The sequence below is a fragment of the Trachinotus anak genome, unplaced genomic scaffold, assembly GCF_046630095.1.
Source record: "Trachinotus anak isolate AG129_WGS33_773 ecotype Australia unplaced genomic scaffold, CSIRO_AGI_Tana_v1 ptg000008l, whole genome shotgun sequence".
Classification (NCBI taxonomy): Eukaryota; Metazoa; Chordata; class Actinopteri; order Carangiformes; family Carangidae; genus Trachinotus; species Trachinotus anak.
Genome location: NW_027273859.1, coordinates 21807249 through 21827643, shown reverse-complemented (window position 1 = coordinate 21827643; position 20395 = coordinate 21807249). Strand labels below are relative to the sequence as shown.

Below are 20395 nucleotides of genomic sequence, written 5' to 3'. Positions count from 1 at the left end.
AGCATGATTTCACCAAGTACGCTGCCTAAAACTCTCTGCACTTTTATCAGTGAAATAACGTGTACAGATGAAGACATGCAGTGTCTTGTTGAAAGGAGAGGACTGAATGGTTTGGTCTCTCAAAGCAGATATTGTCAACACAAATACATATATATATAAAAAACCAAAAACAAATAAACAAAAAAAAAAAAACTTGCTTTTTCCAGGAACTACTCAGCATTACACAACACAAATGTTTCAACTTCTCAAGGTGCTCTGCCTCATCAGATGACTTACACACGAATCATGATGGCACAACCAGAGGAGTGGGCGAAGGGACTCAGCAGCTGAATAAAGTGGTGCATTGTGTCTTCCAGGCTACCCAAAAAAACAGTGAATCAGCTTTACAGAAACACAAGGCTGAGGGTTATGAGTCTGTGGCCTGCTTGCTTCAGTGTATCATTTACTGCTAATTTATATTTCAGCCTCCAAGACCTCAGCCAATAACGGTGAAGAAGTCTTATTAAACAGTTTTTATAAGTCCTGAACGAGGTCTGCATTTGCCTCATGACTCCTCGCAGTGCTTCTCTTCAATGCAGACATTTAAAGGCTGATTTTGAAGATAAGTGAGAGCTTTGATATGAGCTAGATTTGATATGAGCTAACTGGGAGGGTGGAGAAAGGAAACGCTGTTCAACTCATATTTGTTGTTAGACAGCAAGTTCATCGCTCCAGTAGAGCTGCTCACTGTCCGGCAGATCGGACTCAGGTTGAACTGCTCTGCTTTCAGATGTAACTGTGTGAATGCTATCATGGCATTCCTGCCAAAGACATTTTGTCCAAAATTGTAGAAGCAGACACTGAGATATGCTGACTTCCGCTCCCTTGTATCTGTCAAGTTCAAAAAACACTAGATCCTACGTTTCCCATAATGCAGCCAAGAGTTCAAATTCCACAACCTCAGCTCACAAAGCAGCCTTTCTGTTAAAAGCCTGTAGCAAAGAAGACGTCATCAGGGTTTTTTTCTCAGACTTCCTCCAGAGCCACAGAAGACAGAGGCTGAGTCACACGTCCATTGATTGCTAAACCGATATTTATTTGTAAAATCAGTGAGATTCCCTTTGATGACAACTCACCAAACAATATGACATCAGAGGATGCAATAACCACCTGGGTATTTGAGCAACATCCACAAGCTGTTGTAAAGCAGAATGTTGATAATAAAACCACTCATTGACAATGAAATGTTTCAAATCTTTCAATATCCTGCCCATTTGTTTTACAGTCTCTCTAACATTTTCCAATGAGAAGTCTTACATCACTGTTGTCCTGTAAAAAAAAAAACAACTTAGGTCATTCTTTAAAAATATCTCATCATAGACTTTCTATTGTTTGGGCTTCTCTTTACAGACTCTTGATACATGTCCTTCTAGTCTCAGCTATTACTCTGAAATGACAGGGTTCAGGGAGATGGGAGATGAGACAAGTCTCAGACTGTTAACTCTTTATTGATGATGTCTTTTTGACATCTGGCAATTTGAGTGTTGTTTTGTCTACTTATGATGTGGCTCTGGGATGACGATTAAAAGAGATTTAAATGAAGGCTGATGGGTGTGGACTTGTTTTGCACGCCACCCTCCTTCTTTTTGAATCTTACATTTGCTTCTATTCGAACTTAGAACTTCACTTTATTTTTAAGATTTCAACCTTCACCTTAAAGCATCAAATGGTCTGGATATTAAACTTGAGAGGACATTCGTCTGTCTGAGCCTCCTTTTTTCAAATCCTCTGCCCGCTAATAACTGAGTTTGGTCGATTTCCAAAACTTCCACTTCTATCAGCCATACTTCATCACAGGCTTCACTTCACACCCTTTGACAATACTTGGCTCAAAGTTTGTCTCGGCAGGTAAGAGGAAGGGCTCAAGTCCTTATTTGGAAAGTCTGTCCGGTGCGTCACCGCTGACTGAAGTGCGGCGGCTTCATTTAGACTAATCTCCTCATACAAATGGAATAAAGTCGACGATGGCGTACGTCTGGGGGAATATCTTCTTCACTATAATAGTCATTAGTAAGTAACCAACCTCTTTTTGGACTTTGAACTTGTTATTTCCACTGTTAGCCTTGCGACGCTGTGCTCTCACCCTGAGAGTTAAAAAGGTTGAAAGCATCTAGCAGCGGTTTTATATTGTTTTCATAAGACTGGCGTGGGTAAAGATCATTGAAGTCATTCTTTACAGCTTGGAAAGTGACTGTTACATGTTTCCACGCACTTTAAACCCACCTGAAGCTGAGTGCGAACTGACTGTCTGGTAGGCACCTGCCTGGTAGTGCTCTTGTTTTGAATTAGATTTCACATCATTCCGCAGGTATTCCTCATCTACTATTAGATGAATGCAACCCAGGTGGATTAGATGAGACCCGATTTGTTGTTTTGCTGTTTGCCATGTGGCTCATAGTGGAGAAAAGTCACAAAAATGGTGTTGCTGGCTGTCTCCTCTGTATAAAAAGTGGAAGCTTTCAAGCAGCCGCCAGAGACTTTTAATTGTTCTCGTATATGCACACACTTCCTATTTGTGATATGAGAGAAAACATTAATATGTTATGGGGTTCACAGAGCCCCTGCAGGTAAACAGGCGTGGCAGGAGGCAGTGCTGGAGAAGGTCTCCTGGGTCCAGTAGCCATCCACATTCCTCTGCCTGCTGATTGCTGGCTGAGAGCAGAGCTCTGCCTGTACAGGCTTGTGGGTCTACTATTGCAGATAGTCACAGGTAGACGAGCAAATTCCATGTCCTGAGGGGGTTCAGAGGGCTGTGTTTGAAGATGAATTGTCTCTATGGAGAAAAAACACTATTCCACAATGATCAATGTCCATGAACGTGATCGTCATCTCTTCATAGATAGTATGACCTTCATGTGTTGCAAAGCTTTTTCAGTGTGGAACCCCGGCTTCGTGAGTCAAGCTGATATGGTTTTTAAAACATTCGACTCTGTGTCAACAACCAGCTGACACCAAAGAGGAAGCAGAGTGATGATGACAATTTTGTTTTAAACCTATAGAGACACAAATACAAAAATGAAAAATAATGAGCATATACAGTTATTGGCAATGTTTACAGTAGGTGCAACTGCTTTGACAGGTTCATTATTACTGTCAAAGAGAATGATATGATGTTGTTAAGATGCTGTTATAAACTATCAGTATCACTGTCATCTAACCTGAGCTTTCTCCCCCACCAGCTGACAGAGTCTGGCAATCACAGACCTTCAACGTCGGCACTGCAGGTGCCAAAATTTTCAGTGGTCCAGCAGTGGAGGAGTTTGGCTACACAGTCCTGCAAACGACAAACCATGAAGGCAAATGGTATGAATGGCGAATGGTTTTGTTCAATGGGATGGTCATTTTAATCAGTGTGTCCGTTGCTGCAAACAGATGACGAGGTCACAGTTTTGGTGTAAAGAGTGCACCGGAATGCACCGTTTCTAATGCATATGACAGTGACAGTAAATGTGAGCTTGATCTTGAAGGGAGTGTAACAGTGTGGAGTGTTGTTAACATGCCTCCGAATACCTACCTAAACATTGCGGCTGACTTTTCCTGTTGCACAACCATGAGGTTGTTTGTGTTTTTGTGGTTAGCATACCTATGTTAGCATTTACTGCACCAATGTGCCTCACAAAGCATGACGTCCAACATTTTGTCTAATTCTTGAATAAGTTTTTTTTTCAATGTCCTCCAAATCCTCTCATTTACAAAACTGTGAGGAAATACATTTTCTCATTTGCACTTGCAACTGATAAATATAGCAAGCCTGATACTGTCTGTTACTGACATTGATATTTTATTAATTTTATTGGTCTAATTCTACTGACAAGTTGATTTTGCAATTCTTATAACACCATCCTGGTTAAATTCCTGCAATACTGTAGTCCCAAAAAAACCCTAAGTGCTTTGTTTTGTCTGACCTGCTACAATCTGTGAGTGTGTCACAAACCTATGTTTAAAGTGTCTTGTGTCTTACCTCACTAATTTAGTTAAACAGTAACTGAACTCCTCAGAGATGTCTGGATGTCGTACACTCTGAGTCACACTCTCATAGAGTAACTCATGTCTGGAGGAGTGTCCCGTTTGTGTAACCGGGGGAGGCGTACAGTGTCTGATAACTGTCTCTGACTGTACTGTATATTCCACAGCAGCATCCATGAGAAACCAACAGTGACACATCCTGTTTCCTGTCTAAATCAGCTTTACCGCCAGCCAGCAACATGTAAACTTTGTGATTTCAAAATAATCTGGGATTTTAAATGGATATTTTTTTGTGTGAACTTGTAGAGTCTTGTTTGCTGTTTCTGAGGAAGTAAAAAAAAAAGATATGACCGTCTTGTTGGTACATTCTCAGAATAAGATAACACAGATTTAAAATGATAAAGGCTGATAGGACGTGTACATATAGTAGTAAAATGACTCTGAATGAAAATTAGTGTTAGCTATAACATGTTGTCATCTGTAGATAATTCTGTACTCATTTTCCAATAAATTGAACTGCTGCATGTGCAGGTGGTCACACACTGCGCACAAAAACATTCAGACATGCCTCTTATGGTGGGTGTTTATGAGAGTGAGGAGAAGATGGATATTGTTGTTCTCTGTAGGCTCCTGGTCGGCGCTCCTTGGAGTGGGTTCAGTCGCAACAAGAAGGGGGATGTTTACAAGTGTCCAGTCACTGGGTCCAGAAACAGCTGTGACAAGCTCAATCTTCAAGGTAAGATTTTGTGTTGTGCTGTTTAACTTTTGACCTCTCTTCCTCCCTGACATTGGCCATGTACTTCAAAAAGCCTAAACACAACTGAAAAGATGTGGCATCTTTAAAAAAAAAAAAACATCCAGGATGTCCCCAGACATTTGGCTTTTTCCTGTTTTGAAAATTTCAAAATTGATACAAATAACAGAAGTGTATAGCAACGCATGTGTCTTATTCATACTATGAGGTTATGATAATTGTACACATTGTGTAAGTTCCAGATTTAACAACTACAGTCTGCACTCAAGTGTTGTTTTTGCCACTTTATTTACAGATTCTGTCAGTATTCCAGATGTTAGAAACATCAATGACAACATGTCTCTGGGTTTGACCCTCACCCGGATGCCTGCAGTCAATGGTTTGATGGTATGTGTGTGTGTGTACACATCTTTCTCTGGTTGTGTGGACATTTTGGTAAGGGCAATGGGGGCTAGAGAATGTATTTGGTCAACTAATATAAGAAAAGTGTGTGTGTGTGTGTGTGTGTGTGTGTGTGTGTGTGTCTGTGTTTTCACACAAAAGACAGGAAGTAAATCATGTTAGTTCAGAAACTTGGATTGTATGGAACTATGGTCATGAACTGATTAATTCATGACTTCCTTTAAAATTTACATTAAGGTCTTATTTTTAGGTGGCAGGAAGTATGTAAAGTGCTTAAAGTAAACTTACTGTTGCAGCAGGAAGTGCCAGCCTTGTAGTTTACTAAATGAAACACCATCCACTGAATGCTGTTGAAGGTTCCACTCTGCTGTTATATCCCATCAGAAGCCCTTTAATATGAGTCAAGTTAAATTTGCAACAATTAAACACAGACACAGGAGCTTTCTCTGAGATTTTAAAGGCAGTGACAAACTTGAACGTTCATTACATCTCTTCTTCTGTGTTCATCTAATACAGACGTGCGGCCCTCTTTGGGGACAGCTGTGTGGAACTCAAGACTTCTACCCTGGAATATGTACAAAAATGACCCCGCTCTTTAAGCCTCAACCTGCCTTCTCTCCTGCCGTCCAGAGTAAGACGCTTTTATGTGATTATGGATGTTTTAAGTTGTGCAGAGTTAAGTATCTTTCAGACAGAATTTTCCTTTAAAGACACGTGTCAGTTAATGTCAGAAGTGCATCACAGTGACATTCAGTCTGTCTATAAGTCTGTCAGTATTGATACAGTTGAGTTAAAGAACTGCTTTGAAAAATGTTCCTTCAGGTACAATCATGTGCTTGTGGGAAAAAAGTGACATTAATGATTATAGAGTTTCCTTAAAAATAAAATGGCCATGTTTCAATTAATGTTTCCATTAGTCGGTGTTAATTATATGTCTTCTGGGTTCAATTATTTTTTATTTATTTATTTTTTTGTCTCTGTGGTTGACAACATGCTGCTCTGCATTTTAACTGCTACTCTCAAACTCTGAAAATTGGAGATCTCTTGCTTGCAGCTCTTTAAGCACATTATACATTATATAAAATTAACAAATAAATAATGGCCACTAATGATTACAAGTTTAAAGTCTGCAAAATGTATGTATGTTCTACTGTATTGGCCAGTGGCTGCATGGAAGGTAGAAAAAATAACTTCAGAAAACGGTCAGCAGTAATGTAAAGTGTCCCCTCTCATGATGTTTCTAGCATGTGGAGGGCCTATGGACATTGTGATTGTTTTGGACGGCTCCAACAGCATTTATCCCTGGCAACCAATGACCCATTTCCTCCAGAAACTAATACCTGCACTCGACATCGGGCCCAAAAGCACGCAGGTAACGTCACGTCTCATCTGCCGTAACTGGAAACGAAATTAATTAAAAGATTAATAATAATTAATTAATAATAGTTAAAATTAATAATTTAGATTCCTAATTCAGCTTGTTACCTTATTGTACTGTTTTTTCATTACATCAGGTCAGCGTCATACAGTACGGCGTTGATCCCAAGTTTGAATTCAAACTAAACCAGTTTACAACCAAAGAGGAAGCGATCGCTGCAGCGTCCAGAATCACACAAATGTATGGCACTTTAACCAATACCTTCAATGCAATCCAGTATGCCAGGTGGGTGCTGCAGCATTACTGACTTTTATAAATATGTAGATATCTATGAATCCTTTTATTTATTTGGGTCTTTGTTTTCTTGTTTATCTTGTTATTAGTTGATTGTCTGTTTAACTGTTTTATTATTACCTGACTAGGTGTAGTTGTCCCTTACTTATAAACTAAAAAGCTGTATTTTAACATTTAATTTCTTGCAATACTAATATCTTTCTATTAAAATAAATATTATCATTATAATAGTATTTGTGGCATATTCACACTTTTGTCACTAATTTATTTATTAGAACATTTAAAAGTGGAACTTGTGTTTGCTTGTCTTCAGTCAGTGGGGTTTCAATCAAGGCAACGGTGGCCGACCAGGCGCTGCCAAGGTCATGGTTGTTGTCACTGATGGAGAGTCTCATGACGAGCATTTAAGAGACAAAGTCATCGCAGATTGTGAGAGACAAGGCATCACCCGCTTTGGTATCGCTGTAAGTGATCGAAAGATTTGAGGCCCACTTCTGTTTCTCATTACCATATTTGAGCAGAATGACTGTACAATTGCAATACCATGCTTTTCTTTTTCTTTGTGCCACTGTTATTACCTGTCACTCTCTCTTTACAATCCTGATTTTGTTCCGGTGATTTCTCCTTTTTTCCTAGGTCTTGGGTTATTACATTAGAAACAACAAAAACACAGAAAACCTCATAAAAGAAATCAAATCCATTGCCAGTTTACCTACAGAGAAGTACTTCTTCAATGTGTCTGAAGAGGCAGCTCTCTCAACCATCGCTGGAACATTGGGGGACCGCATCTTCAACATCGAGGGTACAAATTAATTCTTTACCCTCCCTGATGTTGAACTTGACACTGCATGTTGATTCATACACTTTTCAACTAAACTCCTCCAGGCATGTCACAGCGTGTCTGTCACAGTTGAACATTCAAAGGAATGAGAAAAAGAAAATCCCTTCAACTGATCTGTTCCTCTGTTTCTGATTCTGGTGTTTACATGATGGTGTGTTCCCACAAGGCACTGGAAAAGGGGGTGACAACTTCAAAATGGAGATGTCCCAAGTCGGATTCAGTGCCCACTACTCCAGCCAACAGGTACAAAGTGCTGCCTTGTACGCTCCTAAAACTATCAATCCTGACACAATTAGTTCACATGTTTCAATGCTTCAAAAATGTGGAGGGCTGTGTCTTGCTGTGCACATGAGTGACAGAAAGACCAGTTTGAAGGCTTATTAGATGCCAAGGTATGAAACAGGGATTTTTACTTCTTTCAGAAATAACTTTGCGAATCTGAAAAGTTATCACAATATTCTTCTCCAAAATGTCCATAATGGCAAAAAAGGAGAAGGAATTTAGATCATTTTCACAGGGTACATGCTACAGTAAATGTATTGTACCCGTTTTGTAGTCTTGCATGTATTTGGCCGAAGCAGTGTGTTGATGTAAACAAAAATTGAGCACATACATTTTTGCCAGAGTATTCTTCATTTTGTATCTGTTGTTACTCTGTTAATCTATCACTCATCACACACAAAGTGATTCTGAGACACTACAGGGTCAACAGTGTAAAAACACTGATGCATCCACCAGACATTGTTAGGTGTGAACGCTTCACATACAGACATTTACACCACTAACCACCAGTTTGAAGTGACAAACAGTACCAACCCAATGTTCTCACTGAACAGTTTTTTTACCGCCATCTGACCATGACCTTAAGCAATTTCCTTTACCATCCTTTATGGTAACATTGCTGGGAAACTCCGTAGAGCAACTTGAACAAATATGTTGGTGGTTTCAGTCTGCTCAGTCTGTTACCCAGATCAAAAATGTACATGCTTTAATCTACAGTAGTATGTCTATGGGCTCTGTTGACTGGTCTTGTGCCTATGCTGTTTAAGGATGTAATGATGCTGGGAGCAGTGGGAGCCTACTCATGGAGCGGGACTGTCGTACATCAGACAGGGTCAAATGTAAACATACTCCCTTTCTCAGCCTTTGAGGGGACTCTTCAAGACAGAAACCACAGCTCGTTGTTGGGTAGGCATTTACACTTTACTCTATCATCAGTTTCTATTATGTTACTTTAAATCTTTACAGGAATGTAAGGGAATGATGGCTGATATCAAATGCTTTCAGTCAGCTTGTGATGTGAGGGTAAACCCTACAGCCTCAGTAGAAATGTTCACATTCTGGGCAACAGAGGCTGATGCATAGTGTTTCAAACCAATTCACTATCTCAGCAGAACTGTGCAGGTGTGGTAAATATCTGTGGTGATTTCAAGTGGAAGCTGTGTTGTGAAATTTCCAGCTTCTAGCCAACCACCTCTTTCGTCATGCGCTATTCTGTGAAGTGGAAGATCATAGAAAAATGATGGCATAATCTATAATGGCCATTTTTATTGCCAAAGTCATTTTACCTTGTAGGAGAGGATACAGAATTAAAGGCAAAATATGTTTCCTTTGTCATAATAACTTAAATATGGAAATGAACCCACCTCATGTGACTTTTTAACATTTTCAGTGCTTTTAACATTATTCAGAGGTAACGTACCCATACCATATCCTCCTTTTCCTGTCCAGGTTATATATTTCATTATTATTTACACGCAGCTGAACATCTATGATTGTACCTGTGATCATTTTTAGAATAATTGTGGTAAAACTGTTAAAATGAACTTAAATATGTTTTTTAGAGAATCCATAAACTTAATTCTATTATAAAAGTTTTTGCGAAGAAAAATGACGAAGTGCTTACCACGGATTTTATGCAATGATTGATTCTTTGACAATGTGTTACACTGGCTGGTCTAAAGAAGAAATGTGTGTGTAGGATTCAGGGGGATCTGTTGGCAGAAATGGAGGCACTTTCATTACTGTATAATCACCTGAAACTAAGAATCATTGTGTTTTCGTTAGCTTAGAATGAGCCCTTCATATCTACATTGGAAGTGGGTCCTCTTCTACAGAGCCCACCATGTTGCTACCATGTTTCTAGCTTCAAGGATCATTTAGGCCACATGCTTCATATACATCATGATTTGTTCACTTTCATTGCGCTTAATCACATTTTTCTTTTGTTGATAAACCAAATTTTCCACCTCAGCCAAGTGCAATTTTTTTTGTGTCATTTCACGATTCTTTTTGAAAATCTGCCATTTCCACTGAAGTTTTTAAATTTGCAAATTGAAAATGTGCACGGACAGGTGGATGGGCAGTACATAGAGTGTAGTGAAATCACTTAATTCCCAGTGTAGCTCCAACCAACGTATGTCTGACTTGAGGTCTAAGTTGCCAGAGTAACAGAGTAGGTGTGCAAAACTGTTTTTAAGTACAGTGCTCAGTAAATATACTTAGTTACAATCCATCACTGTTCAGGTGAGAAGATGTCAACTGGTAAATGTTTTACTTGTGGGCATTTCCAGGTTACTCTGTCACCACACTGACCGATGGGTCTACACTATACTTTGTGGCCGGTGCACCTCGATCCAACCACTCTGGACAAGTTATCGTCTACACTGTCAACGCTCAGAAGCAATCTGCTATCATAGACTCTGAAAGAGGGAAACAGGTACTGACATTAGAGGATATGTTATTCACATTTTTGTTGTTCACATGTGTTGTGTAACCTGACAACCAAATTGAACTCATCATCAGTAAACAGGTGGCAATTGTTGTTTTAGATAGGGTCATACTTTGGAAGTGTCTTGTGCTCCCTGGACGTGGACAAAGACGGGGTGACAGACCTCCTACTGGTTGGTGCGCCCATGTTCATGAGCGAGCTGAAGAAAGAGGAGGGCAGGGTCTATCTCTTCTCTGTCACCAAGGTAAAAGAAGTTTCACTTCCTTTGATAACATTTTGTGGTCTGGATTTCCTGAGCACCAATGCATAAGAGAGTCATTGTCACTCTTCAGACTGGCAAATGAAAAGACATTCTGTATTAATACATTTCATGATTTAGAAAGTGGACCACTATAAGAAAAGTCAAAGAGATATTCTCAAAGATGATGTATTTATCCCTTTTTTCGTAAAATGACGTGGATTTAATTTATTATTAAGTTTAAAGCAACTGTAGCATGATATTTAGTTCTACCAGGCTCATACTTTCTCTGTCTTACTATTTGAAGGGTATACTGAATGAGCAGGGATTCCTCAATGGTCCACCCCCAACTGAAAACGCACGATTTGGGATGGCTATCTCCGCCATTCCTGACCTGGACCTGGATGGTTACAATGATGTTGTAGTTGGAGCTCCTCTAGAGGACAAACAAAGAGGCATCATTTACATCTACAACGGCAACAAGAGGACATTAAACAAAGAGTTCTCACAGGTACGGAGAGAGACAGTTCATTTAAAGTCTGACAGATGGTCAACGTTTGGTTCTGGTGGTGCTGTTTAAACAATTAATGAATTCAAATTAATGTTTGTCTTTCAAATTAGACATACTGTAGATCATATTTGGTCGATTCACCTTTTTCAGAGAATCCTTGGCTCCAAACTGGATCCTCAATTGCAGTATTTTGGAAGGTCCCTAGATAGCTACAAAGATCTGAATGAAGATACACTCCCAGACATCTCAGTTGGTGCCTATGGCAAAGTGGTGCAGCTCTGGTGAGTAAAGCCAGGACAATATGTGGAAACAATAAATATAACCCATGATAAACTGAAGGATTGGTAGTGGAGTGAGTTATGTAATGATTTACTACATTATATTACTTTTATCAACTTTAGTCAATGAGCACATTATTTTTATTTCTGGCAAGCTGATAATATTTTGAAATGACACATTTCTTTCAGGTCCCGGGGTGTGGCATTTGTCACAGCTAAAGCTTCTTTCAACCCGGATAAAATCAACATTTTCAACAAACCCTGTGACATAAATGGGCGCAAGCTTTCATGTTTCAACACCAACCTCTGTTTCAGTGCTGAATTCAGGCCTAAGAATCCTGTTGGACCCATTGGTATGTAAACTCACTTTACTTCAAGTAATAGTTTTGTATTTTGGCAATCATGTTGGGAATTTGTGATCAGTCTGGTTGTTTCCCCTGTTTCTGGTCTTGATGCTAAGCTAAGCTAACTGGCTACAGGCTTTATAGTACTATAGATTTGTGTAGAGACATGACAGTGGTTTCAAATTTCTCGTCTAACTCTCAGCAACAAATGCAAATAAGCCTATTTCCCAAAATGGCAAACTGTTGCAAAAAGGCATTCAAATCCCATCCTGATCATTTTCAAGAAAAAAAAAATTGTATTGTGCACAGATTTCATCTTAATCTTCATCTTAATCTCTTCTAGATATATCCTATACTTTGACTCTGGACGCTGATTTACAGGCTTCACGAGTGACGTCAAGAGGAATGTTTACAAAAAACAATGAACGCTCCCTCACAGAAAAGGCAAAAATATCATCTACACCCCTGTGTCGGGACTACCAGGTTTATGTTCAGGTAACAGATGAAATTCACGTGTTTGTTTTTTTTTAATGATTCAGTTGTGTGCAGGCATCAAAGAAGACCATTACTGACTGTTTTTACATGAGCACCTTTATAAGGCTTGTGTGTATATTGCTTTGTATTTTTTTGGAAAAAAAGACGTGAAGTATTTTGAAAATTATCTCTTGATTTGTTCATATATGATTTCTTCAACAGGAGACTCCAGACTTTGTCAATTCCCTCAGTCTGAAAGTGGAAATCGAGCAGCAGAATCCAGATGTGAATCCTGTCCTCGATATGTTTTCTCCAAGGGCCTCGCAGTTCTTTGTAAGTGACTGACACAGTATGTGAATCTTTGACGTCTTTGGTCTCCAGGGATCCACCGGAAACATATCTGGTGATGGAAGACTTTAAACGTACTTGTTATTTTGCAGAGGTGCACAGTCATTTAAAATGACATGTTGCTCCTGTGATAATTACTGGCTTTCAAAACTAAAGTGTTTCAGTAAGTCACGCAGGTTTTGCAGACATACACATTACATGGTTTCCCAAAAACCAAGTTAAAGTTTGCTCCATGCAGTAAAAATATAGTAAGTTTCATTTATGTTATGTTTTTCCAATTCTATAGAGATTATAGGAGAATAGATGTCATTTGAAAAGTTGTCTTTGAAGAATAAAACAGCATGATGTGCTGAATTCGCTGCTCTGTTATTGTTTCAGATCCCCTTCACAAAAGACTGTGGCCCTGATGACGTGTGCATCAGTGACCTGGTGCTGAGCGTGAAGACAGACTCAAAGGTGTCCAGGTAAGAATCACTGACCTGTCTCAAGTGTACAGTACGTTGTACGTGATGTCATACTTGCTGTGCATTACATGTACAATATATACAGTATCATAAGTGCAGTGAACTTTTTTGAAGTAAAGACGAGAGAAAATGTGAGATGGTGTCTTCTGTGTAAAGAGTTCTGTTGTTCATTTGAAGTTGAAAGTAAAAATAATACTGTGTGACAGAACAAGCTTGGGCAAGACTGTGTCTGTCTTTACTAAGCTCATTTGGGAAGTGCTGATACGTGGTTGCGTTGAAGGCCCTGAAAAAACAATTTTCTCAACCAGTTTTTGATAGAAGCAATGAGGCCTTACAGTTCATACAGATTAAACTTTTAGCCAATTACAGCAGTTTTGGTTGTTTCACATGAGAGATTTATGTACCTCTGTGTTTTTATCTGTGCTCTGCTCACTGGTTTGAGTTGGGTGGGGTTTTGTTGAAAACCCTTATGTATGTCTGTGGAGCAGTCAGATTTTAATAGTATTTGAATCAGATTTGATGAGTCAAATGTCATCAAACCACACCCACACCGTCCTGATGAAATGACTGAGTGGTTTCTGTGTTAAATGCTTTATAGATACATTACAACCTAAAAATGTTTTTTTTTCTGAATTTTAACTTTGAGTGTCGCTTATTTATTCATAAATATTTAATCTTATAAAGAAATCACCGATTCTTAGATGTGATGTTAAACAGATTTTTACAGTCAAAGTCAGTGACTATAATGATAAATTCCCAATTAATCGGCCTCTTTTTAAATATTTCTGCTGTCATGGTACATCGTGGTACATATTCTTAGCCTCTGGGGGGTTGCACTAAACTGACCTGCTTATATTAGAGGACTGGTAAACTGGGTAATCCTCTATTTACTGTTATTCCCTGGTAACTCCCAACAACCATTGCATAATTTTCTATTTTCTCTGCTTCATGAGTCTGTCTTAATTGTTAATAGCTGCACAAATTAGAGATTTCCAGTTTAAACAACAAATTCAAAGCCCATAAAATGGTGAGGTCAGATGTGAGAGAGAATTAACCCAGATGAAAGGATATGAACAAGGGTTTTACAGAGGCCATTCAACACTGGAAGTGCTTTCCCACATTTAGACAACATTTGATCACATGTGGTTTTTGCAGCTGCTGTCGATTTTCGTTTTTGTAGACATGGCTTGTTCTGCCAGTTTTTGTGCTTCTTCATCTTAAGGAAGGCCCTAACATTCATGTCAATACTGTACTGAACATTTCAAGTGGAGGTAGATGCATCTAGGTAACTCCAGGTTTAGATACTGTCTCCCCTGTATTTATAGATGTCAAGGAAAAGAAGAGAAAGACCAACAGTCTTTTAAACAGTATGAATCAACTACTAGGGAAACTAGGGAAAAGATAACTTCAACCTCCCCTTTGGTCAATTAGACAGTACTCATATTTTAATCTGTGACCTACACAGGTTAGACCACATGAATGCAGAGGACATTAATCTGAACTCTTATGTTGCAGCTCAGCTCCGGTTCTGGTCAGTGCTAATAACCGAGAACTGTCGTTCGAAGTCGTGGTGAAGAATAAAAAGGAGAACGCATACAACACTCAGGTCTTGGTCGCGTACTCCAGCAACCTCTACTACTCCTCCGTCTTTCCTCCAGTGAGTGAAAAAGAGTTTTCACTCTGAAATGTTGACATGATGCTACTGTGAAAAAGTCATATCACCAAATCTGTCATCCACTGAATGAATACATCATCATCAATTTATCAAACACATTTTTTTTCAAGAGTTAAGAGTCCTTTAAGTGTAAAGGAATATTTTCAGTTTTTCCATATGTGCAGGTGAATAGTTGTTTGAATAACATTAAAAACACTTTCAGCCTCATTGTAATGCATTGCTAGTGTAATTAACTAATTAACACAACAGTTCTGCTCTGCTCTGATCTATAAACTGACAGACAGAAGGAGTCAAGTGCACCTCAACGCAAACACAAACTGTTGCTTGCCAAGTTGGATACCCAGCATTAAAAAAAGATGAAGAGGTAAGTGCAAAATAAAAACATTTCTCTACTTGTGACCTGTTTTGTTTTGGTTTTATGCAAGTTTCTTTTCTCAACCAGTTACAGGAGGTAATACTAAACATGTTATTTCATTACAGATGAAATTTCGGATCAATTTTGAATACAGTCTCGATCAGTTGCAGAACCGAGCTGAGGTGAAATTTGAGGCCAAGAGGTATTCTGATTTAAATAGAAATGAAATTTAAAAAATAGCCTCTTAAATAAAATTATTGACAATGAATAATGTTCTTTTTTTCTTTACAGTGACGGTAAAGAGGAAAGACCTGCAGACAACAATTGGGACATATCCATTCCTGTTCAGTATGATGCAGGGATTGTTTTATCCAGGTGATTTTACTTTTTGTTACCTTAACAGTATTTTCTATCATTTAAGTCCTACAGTGTAAAATTCACGGATGATGATGGCAAATTCATTAAAGTGTTACCTTTTATGGTGTCATTGTCCTAGGCAGTCAAATATCAATTTCTACGTGGCAAATTCTACTGATCGGGTTGTAACTACGGTGAAAACTCTAGATGACATCGGTCCGGAGTTTAACTTTACTGTGAAGGTGCAGTAAATGAATCAGTCTCTTAAATGTCATAATTTAATTCTATTTTTACGTTATAAGCTATCTATTAAAACTGATTGTTTTTAAAGGTTTCAACAAGTAGCTTCCCGGTCAGCCTCCTGTATCTGACCATTGCTCTGCCTATGACCACTGAAGGTGGAAATCCGATCCTCTATGTTACCAAAGTGGACACACAAGCAGTAAGTACTTTGTTACAAAACACCAGCAACCGTTTTATCTGATAAATGTCCTCGCTGAAACCAAATCTGCAATTTATAGTAGTATTTACATAACTCACTTTCAAAGAGTTCTTCACTTATGTACAGTGTCCATAGCCTCTATAAATCTGTATCTCCAGTGTCGGGCTGTGTAAAATATCTTTTACTGTATGACATGAGACTTCTCCACCTGTAGGGAGGTTCTGTCAGCTGTGATTCAAGCGGCCTGGTTAATCCTCTGAAGATCGGCGTGAAAGACCACAAAGCGTCTTTTTCTGAGGAGAACCTCAAAGCCGTGGAGAAACTGGTCAGTTACTTACTTCTCTCTCAATGTTCTTGTTTCTCAAGAGGCATCTTCTAAAGCAGCATTTTCACTTGTAGCTCAGATAAGCTAGTGATGCACAAATTTTAAATTATGTGTACACAGTGCACACAAGGTACCTTAAGTATATTTTTCAATATGTAAAATAGTAGCATGATTGAGTATTTTGCGCCTGTGATTTTTATCATATTATTATTGTGAATTTGGGGTTTGATGCATAAATTAGCTTTATAGTTTTTTGAAGTTATATGAATCATAAAATTACAAACTGTATGTAGAAATGTTCAATTTTTTTATTTTATGTTGAATATTTTTAAACAATACTTTATTTTGATTAATATTGTAATTATTTATATGCCTTTTTTAAAACAAATAATCCAGATACAGAAGATATTATGTAATATGAAATCATAGTTGTGCTGAAATTTAATGTTGTCTACTGATTTCCTGTTTTGTTTTTTTTAACTGACAGGACTGCGAGAGTGCAAAATGCAAGTATATGAAATGCGTCCTCAAAGACACTGAAGTTAAGAGTGACTACTTTGTGAAAGTTAAAACAAGGATCTGGAGCGGCACATTTATTTCGGTAAATATATTCAAAAAAACTTTTTATAATACTGGTTGTCTTGTCTGTGTTTATTACCGTTAATTTTCTTCTTTCAATGCTCTGATTTGTATACATTTTGTGATGACAGGCCGCCTATCAGACCATTGAGCTGACCTCCACTGTCAATGTTGAGACCTCCGACCCCGATCTGCTCCTCATCGGCCTCAACCAGCTTCCAGTAAGATCACGTTTCAACATCTGGATTTGGTGCCTCACATAAAGAAATAAAGGAGACTTATGATATTGATTTTACCTGTAACTTAGAACAACTTTGAAGTTCCAGTTTCTTTTAAACACTTGCTGTGGCTATATTCTGTTCTCTAATGCAATACCTATACCAAAACATGAGAAACCATGTGAGAATATTCTACACTAGGAAAAAAAAAAACTTTAACTTTAATCATTCCATTGCAAGAGCATGACATTTCCCAATGTTTTTAATCAAACCTAATGGGTATAGTGTGATGTGTGAAGTGCATTTATTTTTGTTTGTCATGCCACCTCTGTCCTGCTGCTGTCCAGGTGGTGGTGACGATCAGTAAACCAGGAGAGAAAGGTGATGTTCCAGTGGGAGTGATAGTTGGCAGCGTCATTGCTGGGCTGCTGCTGCTGGCTCTGGCGGTTGGACTACTGTGGAAGGTAAGTGTTTGTCTACGCTTTGGTGAAGATCGTTTCAGCTTGCAGAGGAGCATCAGTAAATTATTTATATAGCTTAGGTCATGTCCAATGAGTATTTTTAAACATTAGCATTTCACCTCTGCCAAGGTCAGTGAGATCTGTTTACCTAGAAATGTGTAGCTTTAGAAGGAAAAAAACTATACAGTGTATTTATAGTGTGTTTGTGTGTGTGTATGTGTGTGTGTGTGTATTACTGACAACATACACTGCAAACTCTATTGATTCTGTGTTTTGTATCAAATATTATAACTGATATGACAACTGTGTTTGAACTTGATCTGTTCACTTCCCAGTTTGGGTTTTTCAAGAGGAAGTACCAGCAGCTCCAGAGGGAGGCTGATGAAGACGGGCAGAGTCATGCACATGTGGATGAAGTGCTGTGAACTGAAGAGAAACCTGCAGCCTTCTCTCTCCATTGCATTGTTTCCAGTGTGGATGCTGGTACTTCTCACTGGTTCTTGTAAGGTGCAAGTGGACTGTAGCTCAATCACTGGAAATTGGGCATTTTAATGAAATGGAAGCTGTTCCATTTGTGGATAACTGGGATAACTTTTTGCTTTGTGGACTGTACATTGACTATTTGCTGTCATGCACCGACTTTGATTGAATATAAAAACTATTTTTTCCCAACATGACAGAACCATACATGATATTTAGGGTTTAGATGACATTATCCATTTGGATGCAAATGTTGCCTTCTTGAGATTTACACTGTAAAAGCATGTCATTTCTGCATGCCAATTTTTTTGACAAACTCTGGGAACATGATTGACAAATAACAGCTTCTGTCAGAGACATCTTATCATCATTTGTCAAAACTATAGGCATTCAGTCTGTGCTTGAACTGCCTTATGATCCACTGTCACCTCTGGCACTCAGGACTTGGACTCTTGCTATTTGACTATTGAGATCAGTAGTTAAAATGCAAAAAACAAATAATCCTGGAAAGAGTGAAACATGTCATTACTCTGTTTCTTTGTATTTGTACTGTAAATACTGTAAGATAAAATTATGATTCTTTCTTATCGGGTTTTTTTTTTAATAAATGAAGAGATAAGAGGTAATATGGGCACATGGGACAGCTACTTCTGTTGTTTTTGTTTTTTAGTGGTACGCATCTGTCAGGTGTAAATATTTTTGCAGCATATTGTTTACAGCTGCAGTTGACCATTATTCTCATAAGTGAATAATTTGCTTATTATTATTTGAATGGTTTTTCCTGTTAAATATCAGAGGAGTTTTTAGAAATCGCTGTCACGGTTTCTCAGGCTCATTTTAAATTGGTTGTTTTGTCCAACATATAAACATTGCTGTCGTATAACACAAAAAAAAGCAGTTTGAACCAGCAAATGTTTTTAATTGCAGGTTAATTTTCTAATTGATTAATTGACTAATTAATTAAATTAACATTTTATATCTGTTGGGACACATCGCCTTACACCACCAAAACACAGTGTGCAGATACTGTTCATTACACAGGTTTGTTTACTAATTGCTAAAAGCTGCAACTAAGTAAATTTAAATATGCCCGGTCTGTACCTTTGTTTCCTGCAGCAGGAAGTTTATGAGGAGTTAGATCAAGGTTAATCCTGCAGGATCTTAATGTGTATTGGCACAGCTTTGCCACAAGATGGCAGCATGATATAACTGACACGTTGGCAATGATCATTAATTCCCTTCTGCTCTGTTGATTATTTGAACACTCCACCCCACTATCAATTAATATATCATGATTATGACCCATCTTGCATTGAGTTTCTGTTGTCCTCTCTGGCGTTGTCTCTCTTCTCCTCTCCTCTCCTCTCCTCTCCTCTCCTCTCCTCTCCTCTCCTCTCTCCGACCCTACCAGGAACCCTACTTGGACCACTTCCTTCCACACATCACTACAATTACATTTTTCCCTCCTCTCACATTTTTGACTGTCATGTTCTCCCACAGTCAGGTTAGTCTGTCCCTTGACTGCTTTGGAATGTGTTTCTGAATATTTTCCCTTTGAATAAGCCAAACCCAGCGCCCAGCACAACCTTTAGCGTTCGTTTCTTTGGATCTGATGAGGTGAAATCTGCCATTTGTCTCTCATAAGTAGCATGTTTATTGGGATCCTGGGCTTGGGTCCCTCTTGCTTGAGGGAATATATAGATGTTGATAAATGATTGGACTGGTCTGTTCCACGATTACTCATGCACCACAGTGTTGTGAAACAGCCTTTGGATTCTATGTATATGTGTACAGGGAGCAATGTTGAAATAGTTGCTGAAATGAGATACAGAGGAAATGTTTGAACACCTTTGTAAATACATCCCATTGGGCTTTTCTGCAGATGATTGGCAGCTGTAGCCAAACAACTGACCCATGTCACAGTGGGATGATTACTCACAAATTGCTGCAATGTTCTTGTGAATCAGAATTGATGTCATAACACATAATTTAATAACAACTTGCCTTTTTTTTTGCACTTAGTAAAACCTGTAGCGTTACCAAAGTCTTGCCTGTAATCCTCACTGGTGGTTTCAGTATAAAATTTTTTAAGAACTTGACAAATGACTGAGGAGTTGGCTTGATGGAGGCCAGCTCCTGAAGTTTTCATTGGTTTTAATTGTTAATAAAAACATAAACATTATTGTCACATGTATTGAAGGAGCTGTAGCCACACAGAATTACTGCCTGGAGTCTGGATCAAATTAAAGCAGAATAAATGTCACTGTGTGTGTGCAACCAATCAATGCCAGCTCATAATCTGTGGCAGTGATTTTACTTCGAGTCACAAATAGCTTTAATCAGTACTAATCATCCGTTGCATTGGTCTGTTTGAACCAAATTCAGCCCAGGGACAGGGAGCACTGGTTGTCCCTCTGCCGATGCCATTAATGGCTTCAGGA

At 38.6% G+C, this 20395-nt stretch overlaps 1 protein-coding gene across 1 annotated transcript; it reads left to right on the top strand.

The window, feature by feature from the left end:
* The first annotated feature begins 1784 nt into the window (after positions 1-1784).
* Positions 1785-18592, top strand: itga2.2 (integrin, alpha 2 (CD49B, alpha 2 subunit of VLA-2 receptor), tandem duplicate 2). The gene is made up of 30 exons (XM_071483482.1): positions 1785-2049; positions 3219-3342; positions 4632-4741; positions 5055-5146; positions 5678-5792; positions 6406-6533; positions 6676-6824; positions 7147-7297; positions 7470-7635; positions 7841-7917; positions 8724-8862; positions 10248-10393; positions 10506-10649; positions 10951-11154; positions 11305-11435; positions 11622-11785; positions 12120-12271; positions 12473-12583; positions 12977-13062; positions 14578-14719; positions 15018-15101; positions 15218-15294; positions 15384-15467; positions 15589-15691; positions 15781-15891; positions 16106-16216; positions 16704-16817; positions 16927-17016; positions 17361-17477; positions 17810-18592. Exons 1-30 carry the CDS (start codon positions 2004-2006, stop codon positions 17897-17899), a joined length of 3558 nt encoding a protein of 1185 aa, XP_071339583.1. The 5' UTR covers positions 1785-2003; the 3' UTR covers positions 17900-18592.
* Positions 18593-20395: the final 1803 nt, after the last annotated feature.

What these genes read in the sequence shown, in the direction of transcription:
- itga2.2 (XM_071483482.1), top strand. Translation starts at nt 2,004, where the DNA reads ATGGCGTACGTCTGGGGGAATATCTTCTTCACTATAATAGTCATTA. An exon ending in TCACCCGCTTTGGTATCGCT is followed by an intron (nt 7,298 to 7,469) that starts GTAAGTGATCGA and finishes CTTTTTTCCTAG; the next exon opens with GTCTTGGGTTATTACATTAG. An exon ending in CCCACTACTCCAGCCAACAG is followed by an intron (nt 7,918 to 8,723) that starts GTACAAAGTGCT and finishes ATGCTGTTTAAG; the next exon opens with GATGTAATGATGCTGGGAGC.